The sequence below is a fragment of the Xiphophorus maculatus genome, chromosome 18 (genome assembly GCF_002775205.1).
Source record: "Xiphophorus maculatus strain JP 163 A chromosome 18, X_maculatus-5.0-male, whole genome shotgun sequence".
Taxonomy (NCBI): domain Eukaryota; kingdom Metazoa; phylum Chordata; class Actinopteri; order Cyprinodontiformes; family Poeciliidae; genus Xiphophorus; species Xiphophorus maculatus.
Window position 1 is genome coordinate 4,796,576 of NC_036460.1, and position 18,525 is coordinate 4,815,100.

The window sequence follows — 18,525 nt, forward strand, 5'->3', positions numbered from 1 at the left end:
AATAAAACTTTTGGTGCCTAAATTGCAATAGCAGAATCTTTAAATTGTTATTTTTAACAAAGGATGAATCTGCAGCTAAAAAAAAAAACTCTTGAAAAAAATCTGTTGAATATTTTTTGGATGTTTTTTTTAATTTTTTTATCTTAGATCCAAAATGCTTTTACTTTCTGCACAGTTTTGACTTATTTACTGCTCTGACTGTGTTGTTCTTTCAGTAAATTGCTTTTTTGTAAAAGTCGTTATTCCAGAAATCTTTTGGTTCAGTCAGATGCAGTTTGGCAAACTTAACTCATTCTGAGATTTTGCTTCAGGGACAAGAGACTCTAGAGCCATCCATTTATGAACTTTGACCTTTAGCATGCTAACTGCAGCCCGTAGGGGTCGAGTTGGAGATTTGGGGTTTCTGTGCGTTGTGGGGTTTGAATTTGAAGTGACATTACAGCTGATTAAAATGTTTTCCTCTGCTCCATTGCTTCTCTGGACTTGATAAGCAGCACCAGGCTGAAACCCCGGTAAACGAAGGGTGTACTTACTTTGTCATCACACGGATTGTATATTTAGGATTCGCCTTTGTGTAATAAATAATGACAGTGTTGAACCTGATGTGTTTCTCCCCTCCTGAGGTTGGATTTAAATAGTTAAAGAGGGTGTACTTTCTTTTTCTGCCGTCTGTGTTAGCAGTCAGTATCTAACCTGCAGTATGCAGCAGTCAGGGTGATCAGTGCTTGGACAATCAGGGGAAATCTCATCTGGAAGATGCTCTCTGCATACTTGGTAATAACAAACGGCTTCCTCCAGGAATAAAACTTGAAATAAAACTTTACGTCTGAAAGGTTGCAGACTTCTACAGATCAAACTTAAAGTAAAAAGTTAAAGTTTTAAGCACATTTAAAACATAAATTTAGGCCTTTTAAAGGATTTCAGTCAGAATTCCTAGATGGTTCCTGTTCTCAGAGTTTCATCTGAAATCTTTCTGACTCCCGTCTGCTGCAGGTAAGATACTAGCAGCTCAAAACTATCCTGCATAACCCCGTTTCTCTTACACCGACTCTTAAGTTTTGCATAAAACGGAAATAAATACGAGATTTTCCTCCAGAGAAAGTCCAGGAGTCAGGGTCAGAGTTTCGGGCTTAATTTCCGCCTCAGAGTTTCAGCGATCAGGGTTTGGTTCTGGTCGTTGGCCCCAAAAGAAGGTTTAGGAAGAGGAAGGTGGCGTCGAACAGGAAACTGAAGAGGAGGGATGAGTGCAAAGCATCTCCTCCAGCTATACCACCGTTCCACTCGGAGAGTTTCCGTTCTGTGCTGTCAGGTTCTGAACAAGAGAGAAAACCAGAATCAGCTGCAGATCTGACATAAATAAAGTTCTAAACCTTTTATTCTTCTCCTTTAATTCCAGCAGGTTGCTGCCATTTTATACAAAGACATTTTATAGAAAACACTTTGAAATATCTTGAGTTTCAAAAGTCAAAACATTTCTAGTAAAAAATATGAATTTTCTTTAAATTAATTAAAATTGTCTACAAAAAAAAAAAACAAGAAAAAGTTTTAAAAGTCAAAAAATTTGCTAGAAAAGAAGATTAATCCCAGAAACTTTTAGAAAAATTTCAATTTCTGAGTTTGGAAAGTCTAAAAAAATGCAAGTAGAAAAAAAATCTGAAATTTGTTGGTGTTATTATACATTTTCTAGAAAAAACACAGATATTTCTGAGATGGAAAAGTCGAAAATTTGCTAGAAAAAAAATAAAAAACTGAGATCAATCTCAGAAATATTTGAGAAAAAAGAACGAAATATCTAAGTTTGAAAAGTGAACATTTTCCATAAAAAACAAACTAAAATTTTTAGATTAATCTAAAACATTTTTTGAGTTTAAAAAATTGAAAAGTTTTTACTTGTTTTTTTCTATAAAATTTCTAATTCGATCTCAAAACTTCAGATTTTTCTAGCAGTTTTTTTTTTACTTTTGAAGCTCAGAAACATCCAAGTATTATCTGAAGATTGCTGAGTTTTTTGATGGAATTTTACTCCAGCTTTTTTTTGATCTACAGCAGCTCTAATGCTCTGATATAATCTCCATTCCTAAAGGGAACCTTTTCAGCTGTTGACCTCTGAAGTTTAACGCCACAGCTCAGCAGAAACCTTAAACTGGAAGCACGTTTGGTTGCAGTATTTGGTTGTGAAGACTTGGTGGAAACGTACCGCCTTCCCCGGCCGTGCCCAGGTGCAGATCAGGCCCTCCTGGCAGGCCGTGATGATGCAGTCGTCCATGAACACCAGGACGGTCAGCCTCTCGTGTGCGATCTTCTTGCAGACCAGCGGCTCCAGCAGCGGTACTTCGTGCATGCGGGGGCAAAGCGTCGTGCCCAGCACCTTGGCGCCGTCCAGCCGGTTGCTGCGGGGGGCAACGTTGATCTTGTCGTTGCTCTTGCTGATGTTGCCCAAGCTGTGGTAGCGCTTGTGCTCCTTCTCCACGCTGCCGCTCCCGGACTTGTCCGACTTGCGCTCCTGCAGGGACAACGTGGCGAAGCGGCCGATGCTGAAGGGGGCGATGTTGCCCCCGCCGCCGCTGCCCCCACCTCCGCCTCCGCCTCCGCCGCCCTCGGAGGCGCCCGGACCCTTGGAGGCATTCGCCACTGCCGGGTGGGGCAGGGAGTTGGAGCGGGACAGGGAGCGGGGCAGCGGCAGGGGAAGCGTCGGCGGGTTGGCGCTAGCGGTGTTGGCGCCCGGCGGGTGATGGTGCCCCTCCACGCCTCCAATCCCGCCGCCGCCAGAGCTACTGTTGACCCCGCCGCTGCCAGAGTTGGGCAGCGAAGGGCCGAAGGTGTTGGTGAAAGCGCGGGACAGGGGCAGGCGGGGGTACAGCACGTCGTCTGTCAAGTCCCACAGACAGAACTGCGTGTCCTGACCCACCGAGCCGAACCGGTACGTGACGGACGGCGAGCCGCCGCCTTTCGAGCTGTGCCGCGAGAGCCGCGACAGCGTGCTGCTCGTCCGCACCCTGCCGAAGTGCGTGGAGTTATTCTGCGCCCCCTGGTGGAGGTCTTCCTCGCTGCCGCTGAGCTCCATCGGCTCGTCGTCCTCCAGCGAAGTGGTGAAGGGGTCGAACGCCACCACGTTGACCCATGACTTGTGGCCGTGGCCGCGCGCCACCACCCGGCTCTCGGCGAACGACCAGACGGTCACCAGGTCGTCCTCGCCGCCGGTGGCCAGGTACTTCCCGTCGGGGCTCCAGGAAACGCAGAGCAGCCCGCCGAAGTAGCTCTTCATCACACCCTGCAGCTCCATCGAGTCGAAGTGGAAGACGCGCAGGCAGCCGTCCTGACCCACGCACGCCACGTGAACGCCGTCCGGCGAGAAGGCGAACTCGTTCAGGCCGCCCTCGCCCACGGCCCACCGCAGCAGGGGGTTGCGCGGCGTCTTGCTCTTGCAGGCGTAGACGGCGAAGCCCTCACCCTGCCGCAGCAGCGAGTACTGCGGAGCGGTGGTTCCGCACGGATGGTCCACGTTGTACAGGTAGAGGTGACCGCTGGCGTGGGAGGCCAGGAACAGGTTCTCCGACTTGGGCAGCCATTTTAGGCACGTCACCTTGGATTTGTCGATCAGCCTCTGGAATTCGGGAAGGAAATACCATAAAGTTTGTATGTTATGACAATTAAAAATACACACAGAATACAGAATGAAAAGTGGGTAACTGTTATTTCACAAATGTTTTTGGTAACCCTTTATTTGAAGGGGTGTGAATATAAGATTTGACACTGTAATGAACAGGAAGGAGTCTTCAGAAATGTTGTCATGAAGTGTCATCCAGTAAATGAAAAAGTTTTAGTTCCACTGGAATATTATTTCACTTAAGAAAATGTCATGTTATAAATGAAATAATCAGCCAATGGAACAAGTAGCTTTTAGCTTTTAATTAAGGAATTATTGACTTAAAACAAGCTCATACTTCATGCTGAAAAGTTACTTTTAAGTTAGTATTTGCACTAGAAATTAGACCAAAACTACTTGGTCAGATTTTGTGTTTTTGCAGTGCAGACTCTTAAAGGGAATTTTGACCTTGATCTGTCAGTCGCTGGTCTGAAAAAAAAAAAGCTTCACACTGTAGAAGATTTCACAAATTATTACAAATCTATTAGAAGAACTAGATTTCCCCTGAAACGGGATAAATGCGACAGAAGTCGTACCTCCTCATTGAAGAGCTTACTGGTTTCCTTCTTGATGGGGTCGAGGTACTGGACCTGGCCGGCGGAGAAGCCCACGATGAGCGCCACGCTCTCCGCCGTGGCCGAGTACTGGTTGAAGTCGTGACACGTCGGCTGGGTCCCCTTGTAGATCCTCTTGTCTATGGGTTTACTGAGGTCCACGGCCTGCAGGGCAGAAAGGTCAGTGAGGAGAAACTCCTGGTCCACAACAGCTGCAAAGCCAGTGACCACAGAACTGTGGAAAATAAATTAGCTTAATGGAAACAAGATAATTTTGAAAAATCTCATGTTTTTTTATTTTTTTTAAAGTTTTTGCTCTAGGATTAATAGACCTGGTATAGTAATTAATACATCAATTAATCACATGATAAATAAAAATGAGCTCAATCATTTCAATTTACATGACTAATCGTTTTCCTCTTCCTACCAAAAACTGGATGATTAAAATCTTCTGCTTTGGACTCAACTAACCCTTACTTTACTGAGACTTCATAATTCATTTTATTTGTTGTTTTCTTTCTTTATTTTAGATATTTAAAATGTCTTCCAGTTTCAGTGTTAAATGTTCATTAAAAATTGTAAGTTTATTGGTCAGTAAGAATATGTTCTTCCATTATTATCGTTATATTAATTTAAAATGTTCTCAAAATAACAATATTATCATTTATTGCAACAACTTCTGGGACAATTTGTCATCCAGCAGCATTTGTTATCATGACAGGCCTAAGGATGAGGGGATTTTTCTGACATCAAAATAGATGTATCTTACAAAACTGCAGTGGAAACACTTATTTCAACAGCCGGATGTTACCACTGGCAGAAATGACGAATAAGAAGACAGGAAGTGGTAGGAAAACGATGGTTTGTTTCCTCAAAACGCAGCATGCCTAGCCGCTCCCAAGTAGGCGGGGCTTGTTGCTTCCACACTTAAATAAACATCGAGGTCTCCTTTGATTGGCTGATAGATTATGAGTGCCATGGTTGAACTATGGATTTATCTCCTACCACTTCTTGTCATCTTCTTCATTGTTTTCGCCACCAGTAACATCTGGCTGTTGATCGCATGACTCATCTGATGTGGAAAAAAATTGTTTCTATTGCACTTTTGCAAAATAAGTCTATTCCAAAATGGCCGAAAAACCACTTCATCCTACAGCATTAAAAGTTTTTAATCAAAAAACATACGTTTTGTTTAGAAAATTAATTTTCTTCATATAAATTTGCTCAATTTTACGGTTAATGGACACGCAGTTTGTGAGAGCTCTGGTGGAGCTAGCTGCACGTGGTCTGAAAAAAAAAACAAAAGCAAACCATTGTCCTCCTACTACTTCCTGTCGTCTTCGTCGTTTCCGCCAGTAGTAAGATCCGGATGTTGATCACATGACTTGTGTCGCGCTAAAAGTGTTTCCATTACAGTTTTCCAAAATACAAAGACAGACAGATGTAATTCAATACAGCCGAAATAACCACCTCATCCTATAGAGCAAAAACCTTTAGGAGTTTTTCCAAAATTTGCTGTTTCCATTAAGAAATTAACATTTTCTATGTTCTGTTATGGTTCATTTTAGACGCGGCCAGTGAGTGAGTTTGCGGGGACTATTTCAGATGGATGCTCGCTTCCTGCTCCTCCAGCATCACCGGGGCCCTCCTGCGGGTTCCTCGGACTCTGCATCCATTTTGGCCGCCCCTCATCTAGGAGGCCCCGCGTTGAAAACCGGCTGAAACTCGGCGCCCAGCAGGTTAGCAGGCTGGGCTAAAGCGGCGCACCGGAGGCTCACCTTCTTGATGTTGGTGTAGGTGTAGAAATACAGCTCCCTGCCGATGTTGAAGCACACCCGCTCCGACTCCTCGCTCGGGTCTTCGGGCTGCAGCTTCACCATGGAGACCCGGACAGGCGGCAGGAAGCCCGCTGGGGAGGAGTTGGCCGCCGCATTGGAGGAGGACGAGGCTGCGGCGGCCCCGGGCCCCTGCAGCAGCCCGACCCCTGCGCCGGGGATCGGTCCGGGTCCTGCGCCGGGCCCCAGCGTGGCTCCGGCGGTCGGGCCCCGCGGCAGGCCGCCCCGCTGCTGCGAGTCGGAGAGGGTGAGCAGCTTGTAGAAGCCCTCTCTGGTCCGGAACTGGGATTTAATCTCATTGATATCCTTCAGAGCGCCGCCATCTCCGGCCATTTTCAGTGCAAACGACCGCACAGGAAACACTGGTTCTGACCTGGAAATAAAAACACTGCGATGGGAGTAAAAAATAAAAACAAAATAAAATAACCGAATCAGGACTGGTGGTGATGGAGGAGAGCAGCAGCCGAGCTCAGCCTGGCCCGCTCCGGCACACCCGGTCCGGTCCGGTGCATCCTACAGCCGCGCCGCCGCCGCCTGCAGCCGAACCCCGCGGAGGAAGCTTCTCTGAGCCGCTGCGAGCAGCAGCATCCTCCCGCTGGCTTCCAGTGTGCGTGGAGTGCGTGAGGCGCGGTGTGTCTGCTGCTGCTGGTCGGGCCTGGCACTGCGTCGGTGGTCCGAGGGAGGGCGGGAAGAGACAAGACATCCGGGCTGGGTCACCCAGTGGCACCGAACCGGACCAGCTGGGAAACCCGCGGTCCAATTAAAACACATGGAAAACAATAAAACAACAAAAACCACGGCGCACCAGGGATGTTGACAGAAAATAACAGTAAACTTCAGCCAAAAAAATCTAAAGTTTTCTAGTAAAGTGAACATTTGAAAAGTTCAAAATTTGATAGAAAAAAATAACATTAATAATTTGAGAGAAAATAAAAACCCGGAAATTTTGAGTTTGAAAAGCAAAAAAATTGCTAGAAAAGAAAATCTGAAATTTTGAGATTTATCTCAGGAATTTTGGAGAAAAAAAACTTGGAAATTTCTGAGTTTGAAAAGTCAAACATTTGGTGAAATTTTTTTTGATTGTCTGAGAAGTTTTCTAGAAAAACTTGGACATTTCTGAGTTGCAAAGGTTGAAAATTTGCTGGAAAAAACTTGGAAATTTTGAAATTAATTTCCAAAAATTTCTACAAAAAACTTGGAAATTTGTGAGATTCAACAGTCTAAAAATGTGCTAGAAAAAAAAACTTTATTTTTCATTTCAAATTTCATTTTGTTACTCTGAAAAAAATTGAAAGTGAAGAGTTTTTAAACTGAAAGAAGATTTAAAACTAAAAACATTGAAACTGAAAAAAGTTCAAAACTACTTTTCAGATTCACGGTTTTTTAAAGTTTTTTTTTTTTTTTAAACAAACTTTGTGTCCCCAATTTAGCTCCATACAGCTCCTCTCCCATCCCTTACAATGACACTCAGCCAGCCTCTTGTTGTGTTATTTACCTTTATTAGAGTGTAACGGGAGTAACACACACACATAATGCAACACTGACACACAAGCTCAGGTCACACAACGCAGCACAGCAGCTTGTTTGGGGAAACGTACGGAAGCCATTTTGTCAGTCCCTGCAGGCTGTGATCAATAACACTGTGCAGGAAGGGGCTGCAGTGGGACCTTCCTTCACTCGTTTTCAGGGTTTTCTCAGTACTCTGGCGTCTCCAGAGTGGAAAAGAGCATAAATAAAGAGCAGGCTCCCTCTGACCGAGGGAGAAGAGCTGCAAACCACCTCCTTGTGTCGTCACTTCCTCCTCTGCATCAAGATAAGATAGTAGGAGAGTCGCAGCAAATGTTCAACAAATGTTCTGCCTGCTGTTTTTTTGTCTGTTTTTCATTTCCAGCTGATTTCTGGGAAACAGGAAGTCATTGCGGCGGAGCGTCAGGGCAGCAGGACGTAGTTCTCAGCGACTTCCAGGAGGTAAAGGTTGGAGAGTCCGAGCTGGTCCTCGACCTGACGCGTCTCCAGCACCACCATCCTGCAGGACAAAAGAAATTTCAATAATTCAACTAACTAAAACTAATTAACACGGCTCATTCCGCAAAATTCAAACACTTTCCAAGGTGCGTTTTCAAACTCTAGAGATAAAAACAACAAAATGATCTAAAAAAACTCACTGATATCATTTATTATTAAGTCTTGTGAAAGTATTCTGGGTAAACTAAAATATAACTAAATTTATATATTTTGAAATGCCAATTTTAATAATGTTGCTAAACATATGAAATGGAAGACAACCTTTATTTCAAGAGCAAAGAAACACAAAATACAAAAAGTCACAAAACAACAACAAAAAAAAAATAGTTCTTGCAAAATTTTCTGGCATTTAGCAAATAAAACAAAATTTTGTGATTCCAACTGCCCTAAAATAAAAAAAGTTTATTTTGATTCAATTTCAGACGGTGAGAAAAAAAGTCTATTTATTAGTGCATGAAAATATTTGGTTTCAACCAAGTAGTTTTATCCAAATTTAGGCTTTTAATCAAACATTAGAGTTGCACTTTATTACAAAAACTGAGCAGTTTGAAAATCAGGAACTTTCAAGGACTTTATACAGAAATCAAGCACTTTCCAAACCCTGAAAACACAATTTTCAAGGAATCAAGCACCAATATGAACACTAAACTTAAAATATAAAGACACCTGAGAATATCTTGTGTTTTTCTTTTTCGTCAATAAATATTTAATATCGAATGAGAACAATACTGAAAAAAATAATTAAACAAACAGATGAAATGTTTTTGTAGGGGAGATATTATGTGTTTCCAGGCACACAGAGTCATTTTATAGCACAACCGAGTAACTGTGTCACTTTCAGTTATTATAAAAATGCTCAGTGGCTAAAGAAAGTATTCAGAGCCCTTTAAATGGAGCTAAAATGAAAAAAGTTCAAATTATTTCCCATGAAGGAACACTCAGCGTCTTGACAGAAAAACACAGAAATGTAGAACTGTCTGCAAATTGATCAGAAAAGAAAACTAGACCATTGTTGACATAAACAGAAGCCAACATGGCTGCCGTCCCTCACCGACTATAATTTGAGAGCAGCAGCAGCAGGTGAGCAGCCTACCTGTCTGACTTCACTATCCTGTAGATCTTCCTGTGATCCGTCATTTCGTCCAGAACCTCAGTGAAACTTTTCGTTCTCCTCTGCCAGCCGTGACGCCAAACAGCCAAAAGTGTGTCTTCAAAATACACTGGAGAAAAAAAAAGTACTTTTAATATGCTTACTTATTCATAATGGAGGAGTTTAGGACATCTGCATGGGTCTAACAGGAAGTATTTTGGCCTTTCAACGAGAATAACAGTAGTTAATTGTTCAGTTGTGATCAGTATTTATCAGCTGATTGATGGTTTTTCTCACCTATAGATTCAACGTCATGAGAGAAAATGGTTTCCTGAGGTGAATGCCGGTTAGTCTTCAGCTCTCCTTCCAGGCTGACGACTTGAACCGACCCTGCAGAAAAAACAAGAGTTAAAACAACACAGAGGCGGGAAACGGAGGATCTACCCACCAGAGTTCAGACCAAAGAGAGAGAAGAAGAATGAAAACGAACAGAAAAAATTATAAAGTGGAAAAGAAACATATAGAAAATAAAAAATATAAAGAAAAAAAGAAGAGAAAAAAGAAAAATTATTTAAAAAAATAAGAAAAAGTAAAACAAAAAATAAATTAAAGGAAAAATAAAAATAAAAAATAAAAAAAGGTAAAAGAAAAATAGAAAAACAGGAAAAAACTGATTAAATAAAAAACTGAATAAATGCAGAAAAGAAAATAAAGTAAAAAAGGAGAAGAAAGAAAAAAATAATTTTTGTAAAACAAGAAAAAAGAAAACAAAAAAATAGAAACATTTGAGAAAAAACTATTAAAGAAAAATGTCTGACAATACAAACAAAAAATAAAAAAATAATAAAACAAAAAGGGAGAAAGAATCAAAGAAAATGAAGAAAAAAGGAACAAAGAAAATGCTGAGAAAGGTTAGCTAAAATCCAAGATGGCCGACTTCATATTTGTTGTAGAGTGTAGGCTCAAGAGACTTTAACTAGACCTTGGGAAGTTCTATCAAATTTAATGCCTTTACCATAAATTTAACTGAATCAGGAGAGTAAATTTAATTTCATGCACAACTTATTGCTAAATTTGCTGAGTGTTTGTTTATATTTAAACTCAAAAAAGCCAATTTATTTAACAGAAGGACAATAATAATGATAAGCAGAAAGATCATTTAGATATAATGCATCAGGTCTGGCTGCTTCAGTTAATTTTAATTACTTTTTACAGTGTGCTTGCTAGTTTTTATGAGTTAATATTAGTTAAATATTCTGTTTAGTTTCAGTTTTTTTTATACTTTGGTTAGATTTTCGGTGCAGAATTGAAAAAGGTTAAAGTATTGTGATCATGTATATGTAGTTTGGGTAATGAATACTAAACAGATGACAGTATTTTCAATACATATAATTAATTACTGTTGAAAGGCAGCTGACTCTGGAGTTTTATCCCAATGTTTGCTGCCGCCATTTTGAGGACTAAGCAGCACAGAGTGCCGTAAATTGACGCAAACTGGTTGTGTGGGTAAAAAAACGCTAATAAACAGATTCATAGACACAAAAATGAAGGATATTACATCAATAATTGCATAATGTTAGTTATAGTTTTTCCCCGTTAATTACCGTTTTTATTCATTCCGGTTTTTGTTATGTCGGTAGTGTTACTACTTAGTGGGACTTACTCTCCATGAGCACCAGCAGCGAGTTTCCGTCCAGCTGGTTGACCTGGACGACTTCGGGACAAGGCTTCTCTGTGGGGACAGAAACGCTGTCAGCGTCTCGACGCAATGGCTGCTGGGAAACGTCCTGAGGGGAACGTCAGCTCACCCATGCCGGAGTTGAAGAACCAGGACGTGTTGGAGTTCAGGTTGATGTATTCCACGCTGACCGGTGTGCTGGGGTTGCAGCCGCGCGACACGCCGATGCACACCATGGGGTACTCCTGCAGCGGCGGCACCACCATCTCAAACACCCGCAGGGGGCTGGGCAGCGGGAAGTCGAAATGCTGCAAGGCAGGGAGACAGCGTTCACTCAGACCTCCCCACTGGGAAACATTCAAACGATTAATCGATTATTCAAATAATCTTCAACTAGTTTACGATCGATTAATCGTCACATTGCGAAAACACAAAATCTTACCAAGTATTTTTTTTGCCGATTTTCACTTGAAATTAGACAAAATTGACTTACAAGAAGGCCTTTCACACAATCAGCATACATGAACAGGATTTACTACTTCTATAATTATACTGCTTATTAATAATATATACCGTATTTCTCATTTCCATTCCTCAGTTGCCTGCTGTTGCTAAAAAGCTTAAAAAATAAAACATCTGTCTGTACGTATTTCCTACCCAGAACTTATCAAGTAGCAGTTTCAGCTTCACCTGGTTCAAATTCTGTAAAAATCTCTTACGAAGCATCAAATTATTGATCAAATTACAGATTAGCTGTATGCTGTCAGCCCGATAAAAAAGGCAGAACTTTTCACATGCTAGTATTTTTTAACTGCAGAGGCATCCTTTGCTACAAATGATCAACTGATCAATAAAGGGTTGTTATTTTATTGGGTTTTAGGCAATAAAATGTTTATTTTCCTATTTGAAAAAATATTTTACTACATTTCTAATATTGTATAAAAAGGTGAAGTGGTTCAATAAAAAATCTGCAGAATGTGGCAATTTTTTTACCCAATTTTAAAAAATCAATTCATTGTCAGAATAACCGATTAATCAGCAGAATAACCAATTAATCATTAGAATAACCGATTAATCATCAGAATAACCAATTAATCATTAGAATAATAGATTAAAATAATTGTTAGTTGCCATCTAATAATTGTTAGAGAACTTTTTAAAAGTCAGATTTTTCCCTCCTCTGAGTTCATGAGGTTTGTCTGAAGGGCGGCGTTTAAATGCGCGTACCTTGATTAGCATGAACTTGTGCATCGGCTCGTACCACTGCAGCAGAACCACGCTGGAGTCCAGAGCGCAGCAGAGGAACAGGTTTCCCCCTGGAAAAACAAAAACAGCACAGACGCTCTGGAGTTTTAATCTGAAACACATCAAAAATCCGTCTTTACAGATACTTATAAATTAAAATTAAATCCAGATCTCCATGCAGTGTCGCGGGTTTTCCTGCTCACCGACTGCGCAGGTCTTGCATCCTTTTGTATCCGGTATTTTGCTCGTCACCGCACATTTTCTAAACAAAACACAGTTTTAGCCAGGCGAATTCTTCCATCTTTTCACTGGGAAATAAAAAGGCGGATGAAATAAAGCCCTTCGTTACCTTGACAACAGCCTGTGAGTCGGTAAGGGAACCATCCGCTGGTCTTTCCTGGCCTGTTCGTATAATTCTTTTAGTGAGTGTGAGTGAAGCTGTGACGATTTACCTGGAAAACAATCAGTTTTATTCAGTTTTCTCACAGTTTTAGAAAAAATTTCCTTTAATAAAATCCACAAAGTTCAGCTGAAAGGAGCCAGCTGCAGCTTGAGGTTGCAGGTTTGATGGTTAACCCCTTAAAGGCTGATTTTATTTATTTAAATTCTACAAACAATGTTGTTATTTATGTATTTGCTGTAAATTAATTAGAGATTAGAAATGGGAACATTTCACCCACCATCAGTGTAAATGTAGTTATGATGCTAATTAGATACACCAGGCACTTAAGGAATGAAACGCTTTTAAATCCCGGTTTATTAATTATTTTATAGATGCTGCTTTTGCTCAAACAAAATGCTGAAATAGAGTCAAATTCTATAAAAATATTTATTACAGGGTTTTAAATGCAGTGTCTGCATAGTTCCATTAGGTCCTGGGCTGACTTTTGCAGTATGAAATGTGCTTTGATTTAAGGCTTCATAATCAAAATATTTGATTTGATTTTGAATTGACTATTTCTACAATTATATTGATTCTTAATATTATATACTGTATTTCTTATTTCCATTCCTCAGTTGCCCAGAGTTCCTAAAAAGCTTCAAACTCAAAATTAGAATAAATTTAGAATTATTAATTTTTTTTCTCTCTTTTAAAGCATCTTTAATTGTCCTAAACAGCTCTATATAAATTTGATATATTATTATTATTCATATAAATAACTGGTAATTTTGGTTACATGTTGTCTATTTTAATATATCATAAATTGAGAACATGAGTAAGTCTAAATATAAATATTTTTTCCCAATTTAGCTTACTTTAGTAAATAAAATTAACCCTTTCTCGGCCGTTGTGAACTTCCATGAACCGCATGCAGTTCACACTTTGACCACCAGATGGAAGCAAAGCGCTTCCGACAGAATGAGAGATAATTTATCAACAATATATGAAAGTTTGTTTAAACGGGGAGTTTTTTATTTTGTGTGTGTGTGTATTGGGGAGTGGGGTTCCCGCCATTTTGTTTTAACAAATTTGTCCTCTGTGTTGTGGCCAGCCGGGAAATTTAGGAATTGTAATTTTTATTTTATTTCAGATCAAATTTTCACTTCATTTTCCATTCAGAAGGGCTACATTTTTGTTTGTTTTAGGCTTGGAAACCCTGAAATATTTGCTTTCTGTTTGTAAACATCTGTGGAAAAATGAATGACAGATGCTAAGTTGATTATTTTATCCATTGGCTTCACGTTTAATTTAAAATTTGTTACTCTAAGGGGGGAGAAAGGTTTAATAAAAACTACAATCAATTCTGCTAATCATAATAATGATGACGATGAATAAGTTGGTGGAAATAAAGAGATTAGTTAAATCTTTTGAGCTTTTAAATAAACAAAAAATTGAGAAATATTCATAATGATGTCTATTATGTTTATTATCTATCACTGTAAAAATGTATTTAATGTATTACAGAAAAAAAGAATAAAATTTTTACTAATCAAACAAAATATATCAGTAAATATGTGTCGTCCAGCAATGGAAAAGCTTAAAAACGTATTGCTTATTTTTATAGTTCAAACACCAAATATAACTTAATGTGCTTAAATACGCACTTTAAACTCCACAAATAGAAAAAAAAACTCATTTGATGAATAAACTGAGTGTAATGCACTGCTTCTTAAAACTGTATTTTTTATTTCCATTCCTCAGATGCCTAGTGTCGCTAAAAAGCATCAAACTCAAAATTAGAATTATTTTATTTTATTTTTTTGTCTTGTAAAGTATCTTTGAGTGTCTTAAAAAGCACTAGATAAATTTGAAGTATTATTATTAGAAATAACTTTGTTGCCTGCCGTAGAAAACATTAGCAACGTCGTATGATTGAATTTAAATTATATTTTTTTTGTCGACACGTGTTGTGAATTCTTGCTGCATAAATAAACCAAACTGATTTACCTGACACAGACATGAGGACGTTATTAATGGTGTAAACCCAGGAGCATTTCCCGGGATACAACTGGAAGAGAGGAAACAAACACCATGTTAAAACATTTATTTCAGTTTAAGTGTTTAGAGAGTTTATGGCGGACCGTACCAGCTCCATGGTCGCCTCGGAGCCGTTCAGGTTCAGGGTGTAGATCCCCTCCTCGGCCCCCAGGATCAGGTGCTGCTCTGCAGGACGAAGAGGAGGAAGGTAAACATGTCAACTCATTTTTATTTTGGGACATATAAAAATCACCCACGTTCTTAAAGGGCCAGAATGTTTTTCTGAAACCCATTAAACTGGTAGAATAAAATAAATAGCTGTGTCTGCATTCAGTGAGGACTTATTAAAATTAAATAATGTTGAACATCTGTTTACATTGGAGAGTCCATCTTTGATTCCATAACTGTTTTCAATCAAAAGAATATTGTATTAGTACTTATTTAATAACCATTCATCATTATTTATATACATTTTCAAAATACATTCAATGAATTTTCTATTTCCACAAAAACACTGATTTTAATGCTATATACTGTATTTCTCATTTCCATTCCTCTGTTGCCGAGTCGATAAAAAGCTTCAAACTCAAAATTAGAACAAATTTATAATTATTTAATTTCTTTCTCTTATAAAGCATCTTATAGTGTCTAACAGCTGTATGCGATTTGATGAATTATTATTATTATTATGACATGTTGTCTATTTTAATATATGTGGAAAACTTTAGTAAGTCTAAATATATAAATGTTACTTACCATACTTAACATACTTAGCTATATGAAAAGCTAAGTATGTTAGCTTTTAACATACTTAACTTTTTATTTTATTTTTTTATTTAATTTTTTAAAATTTTAAAAATGTTTTTTTATTTAAAAAATTAAATAAAATTATTTAATTTAATAAATTAAATTAAACAAATAATTTCCATAAATTAAGTTATCTTAATCTTTAAGATTTAATTTAATCTTAATTTATTATCTTAATTAAATTATCTTTTTGTGATTTATTGCAATCAAAATCACAGATTGTCTGGCGCTAATTTAAAACTATGTGCAAGAAATTTTGCTCATATTTCACTTCTGTGTGGCGATAAATGTCATTCTTTGTTCCTGGCCGTATTGAACATAACCTTCACCTAGACTTTAACTGAGGCTCAGGCAGCAGTGGAGCAAAAGAAATACTGCCACCTGCAGGTGGGAGTTAGCATCACTTAGACCCGGGCATTAGTGTGATTAAATAAAAGATTTATTTTATTTTTTTACTTTTATCTACTTTGGGATCAGTAACGTTTTTCTGAATGTTGAATTGAATTTGAATTTCTGTGAGTCACATAAACTGGAGGGACTGATTGATGTAATTTGGCGTTTGGAGTCAAAGGGCCACATAAAAAGCTCTGGCAGGCCAGATTTGGCCCCCGGGCCTTAAGTTTGACACATGAAATTTAGAGTTTAGAGAAAACGTGAAACAGCCGGCGGTTCGGGACAGGAAGGAACCTTTGGACGTCGGGTTTTCCCAGGTTGTGGAGCAGTTTATTTTCAGAGGGCAGCCGTGAAAAATCTTTTTAAAATAGACCTGAAGACAGAAAGAGAGAAGGCGATTCAGATTAAAATAAATTAAAACGAGTTTATGAAACGAGGAGGAGGAACTCACAGGAGGCTTCTTCAATAAGGGGCTGGGGCATTCTGGGAGATCCTGAGGAACAAAGACGAAGAAAAAACTTTTACAAATCTGACGGGATGAACTGGGAAGCAGGAGACGATTAAATCTATGGCTAATATTTCATAATCTAGATTAGGAGTCTGCAACCTGAGGCTCGTTGGACCTCCATAACGCTGGCTAATAAAACAACAAATCATTTTAAAAACAGATGTAATAACAACATGCAGATTTTGTACTTGTGAAAAAAAATGCTTTTTTACTTCCTGTTGTTTTCAAGTGGATGTTCTTTTTTAAAAATAAAAAATTAATTTTTTCACATCATTTTCCACAAACATTTTTTTTTGCAAACCTCTCAGACGGTATCTGAAGAAGAGGATCAGGCCCACAGAACAGAAAAAAAAAAGACTTTAAGCGCAAATTAAAATCATAATTCAGAGTTTAAAGTTGGAATCTTTTCCCTGTGGCTCTAATCTTCCTCCTTTCGTTCCTGCAGGTTTCAGTAAGTCCAATTTAAGACTTTTTAAGACCTCTTTTAATGCAGGCAGGAATGAAACTTAAGAGAGAAACACTATAAACATAGGTGATGCTATGATAATAAAGATCTTAAAATGACATTTTAAAATTTATAAGACGTCTTAAAATGTTTAAGATTTTATTTTAGATTAATAAATTTAAGGATGTTTAATGATGCGCAGACACCCTGCCTTATCTTTCTATTAACATCTTATTGTTTTAATGAACCTAAAAATCATTAATAAGATGTTTGCTTTGTCAAAATCCCCAATGAGTTTCATCAGAAGAGAGTTTGTCTTTTTTCAGGCAGTAATTTAACTTTTATAAAGTTTTTTTTTTTTTAGCTCTTTAGACTTTAAAGGTTGCAGATCCCTGATCTAAAAACAGATTTGATTTTCCTGAAAACTTCGTCTTCTCTCCCACCTTTGGTTTCCGTCTCCGGAAATCTTTAGGAGGGAGTTCTGGAGGAATCGGGTCTGCTGGGATGTTTTGGGTCGGTAACGATGGAGGGTCTAGATTAAAAAACAGAAAAAACACAAAAACAAACATTTTTAATAAATCTGAACTGGAGATAAATCTACATATCGACGCTAAGATCAATATCAGACATTTTTAAACATATTGGTATCGGTCCAATAAAACCGATATTTTTTCCCTTCTTGTTCTCTCTTTCCTTTATCTCTGTCCTTCTTTCATTTTCTTTTCCTTCTACCTTTTTTCTTCTCTTTCTTTCTCTCCCTCTCTTCCTTTCTTGAGTCCCTTTTTTCCTCTTTCCTTATTTTTACCTTCTTTTATTTTCTTCTTTCTCACCTTCCTGTCTTACTTTTTTCTTCTTGTCTTTCCTTGCTCCCTTCTTTATTTCCTTCCTTCCTTCTCTCCTCTCTTATTTTTTCAATTTCTTTCTTTAATTTTTCCTTCTTTCTTCTTCCCATCTTTCTTTACTTCCTTCTTTTCTTCCTTTTTTATTTTCTTCCTCTCATTTTCTTATATCTTTCTCTTTCCTCCCTCTCCATCCCTCCATCCGCCTGTTGGATGTTTGCTCCTCCCTGATTGGTTCGGCTCACCTGAGTGTCGTGACGCCCGTGGGTGCGGTGTGGGCCGGACGTGCGTCCCGCTGGAGGTCCGTATGAGCGGGGTGGGGGGACACAGGGATCCGTGTTTCCTCGACCGGTCGTCCTCCGACGCCATGCTCTCCTCCGAGCTGGTCCGGGCTTTGGGCTAAACAAAAACAACGACTCATGAAAACGGATCGACAGAAACAACGTAAAGTCCCGTAACAGAACGAACAATCCTGAAGGCTTTAACGGAGAAAACAAAACGATAAATGCTTTGAGGTTTTTATTGGTTTCAACCTCAAATATTCAGAAACATTGAATATTTGAGGTTTGAGGATGATGTTTGGGCAACGATGACGCCCAAACATCATCATTTCACAAGCCTGATATTCTCCTTCAAGAGGGTTTCATGCCGCTTCAACTGTTTTCTGATCGTTTTGAGCTAACAGGCTAACAGACTAACGAAGGCTGGTGGAGTCAGAGGAGTTTAAGCTAGCTGATTTTTCTTAAATTCGATCAAAAAGGGTGTACTTAGTTTCTCCATGTGCATCTTTACCAGCTGAGCGAAGTTTGTTCCTCCCGACTTTTTCAAATTTAAACTCATTGCTGTAAAACTGTTTTGTTTGTGCCGCTATCATTTAAAAGATAAAAAAGTTTCCAGAGGTCATGAAAGGTCATCGTCAATATCTTGAAAACAACAGCAGCACAAATGAAAATTTTTTGCTTCACTTTTGTCAACAATATTGTTTGATTTGAGTAATGTGGGGCAACTGGTTGACCTTTGACCTTTAAACTTTCATAAACG

The 18,525-nt window shown here is 38.9% G+C and overlaps 2 protein-coding genes across 2 annotated transcripts in view; both read right to left on the reverse strand.

Annotated features, from left to right (window-relative positions):
• Positions 1 to 1,033: 1,033 nt before the first annotated feature.
• LOC102224872 (WD repeat-containing protein 20-like) lies at positions 1,034 to 6,739 on the reverse strand. Its single transcript, XM_023352063.1, has 4 exons — positions 5,979 to 6,739; positions 4,183 to 4,365; positions 2,198 to 3,604; positions 1,034 to 1,312 (listed from the first exon to the last, which is right to left on the reverse strand). Exons 1-4 carry the CDS (start codon positions 6,366 to 6,368, stop codon positions 1,265 to 1,267), a joined length of 2,028 nt encoding a protein of 675 aa, XP_023207831.1. The 5' UTR covers positions 6,369 to 6,739; the 3' UTR covers positions 1,034 to 1,264.
• A 781-nt stretch (positions 6,740 to 7,520) lies between these two features.
• Positions 7,521 to 18,525, reverse strand: part of LOC102224606 (mitogen-activated protein kinase kinase kinase kinase 5) — a 49,565-nt gene continuing 38,560 nt past the window's right edge. Inside the window, exons 19-32 of the mRNA XM_023352103.1 lie at positions 17,730 to 17,883; positions 17,089 to 17,177; positions 16,144 to 16,185; positions 15,987 to 16,065; positions 14,602 to 14,678; positions 14,463 to 14,523; positions 12,423 to 12,525; positions 12,277 to 12,335; positions 12,056 to 12,144; positions 10,959 to 11,136; positions 10,814 to 10,882; positions 9,448 to 9,540; positions 9,154 to 9,280; positions 7,521 to 8,061 (exon numbers count right to left, since the gene is read on the reverse strand). Coding sequence (XP_023207871.1) covers positions 7,965 to 8,061; positions 9,154 to 9,280; positions 9,448 to 9,540; positions 10,814 to 10,882; positions 10,959 to 11,136; positions 12,056 to 12,144; positions 12,277 to 12,335; positions 12,423 to 12,525; positions 14,463 to 14,523; positions 14,602 to 14,678; positions 15,987 to 16,065; positions 16,144 to 16,185; positions 17,089 to 17,177; positions 17,730 to 17,883 — 1,317 coding nt within the window. The 3' untranslated portion in view covers positions 7,521 to 7,964. The remainder of the gene's footprint in view (positions 8,062 to 9,153; positions 9,281 to 9,447; positions 9,541 to 10,813; positions 10,883 to 10,958; positions 11,137 to 12,055; positions 12,145 to 12,276; positions 12,336 to 12,422; positions 12,526 to 14,462; positions 14,524 to 14,601; positions 14,679 to 15,986; positions 16,066 to 16,143; positions 16,186 to 17,088; positions 17,178 to 17,729; positions 17,884 to 18,525) is intronic.

What these genes read in the sequence shown, in the direction of transcription:
- LOC102224872 (XM_023352063.1), bottom strand. Translation starts at nt 6,368, where the DNA reads ATGGCCGGAGATGGCGGCGCTCTGAAGGATATCAATGAGATTAAATCC. An exon ending in CCTACACCAACATCAAGAAG is followed by an intron (nt 4,366 to 5,978) that starts GTGAGCCTCCGG and finishes TCTGCCCTGCAG; the next exon opens with GCCGTGGACCTCAGTAAACC. An exon ending in GGGCACGGCCGGGGAAGGCG is followed by an intron (nt 1,313 to 2,197) that starts GTACGTTTCCAC and finishes TCTCTTGTTCAG; the next exon opens with AACCTGACAGCACAGAACGG.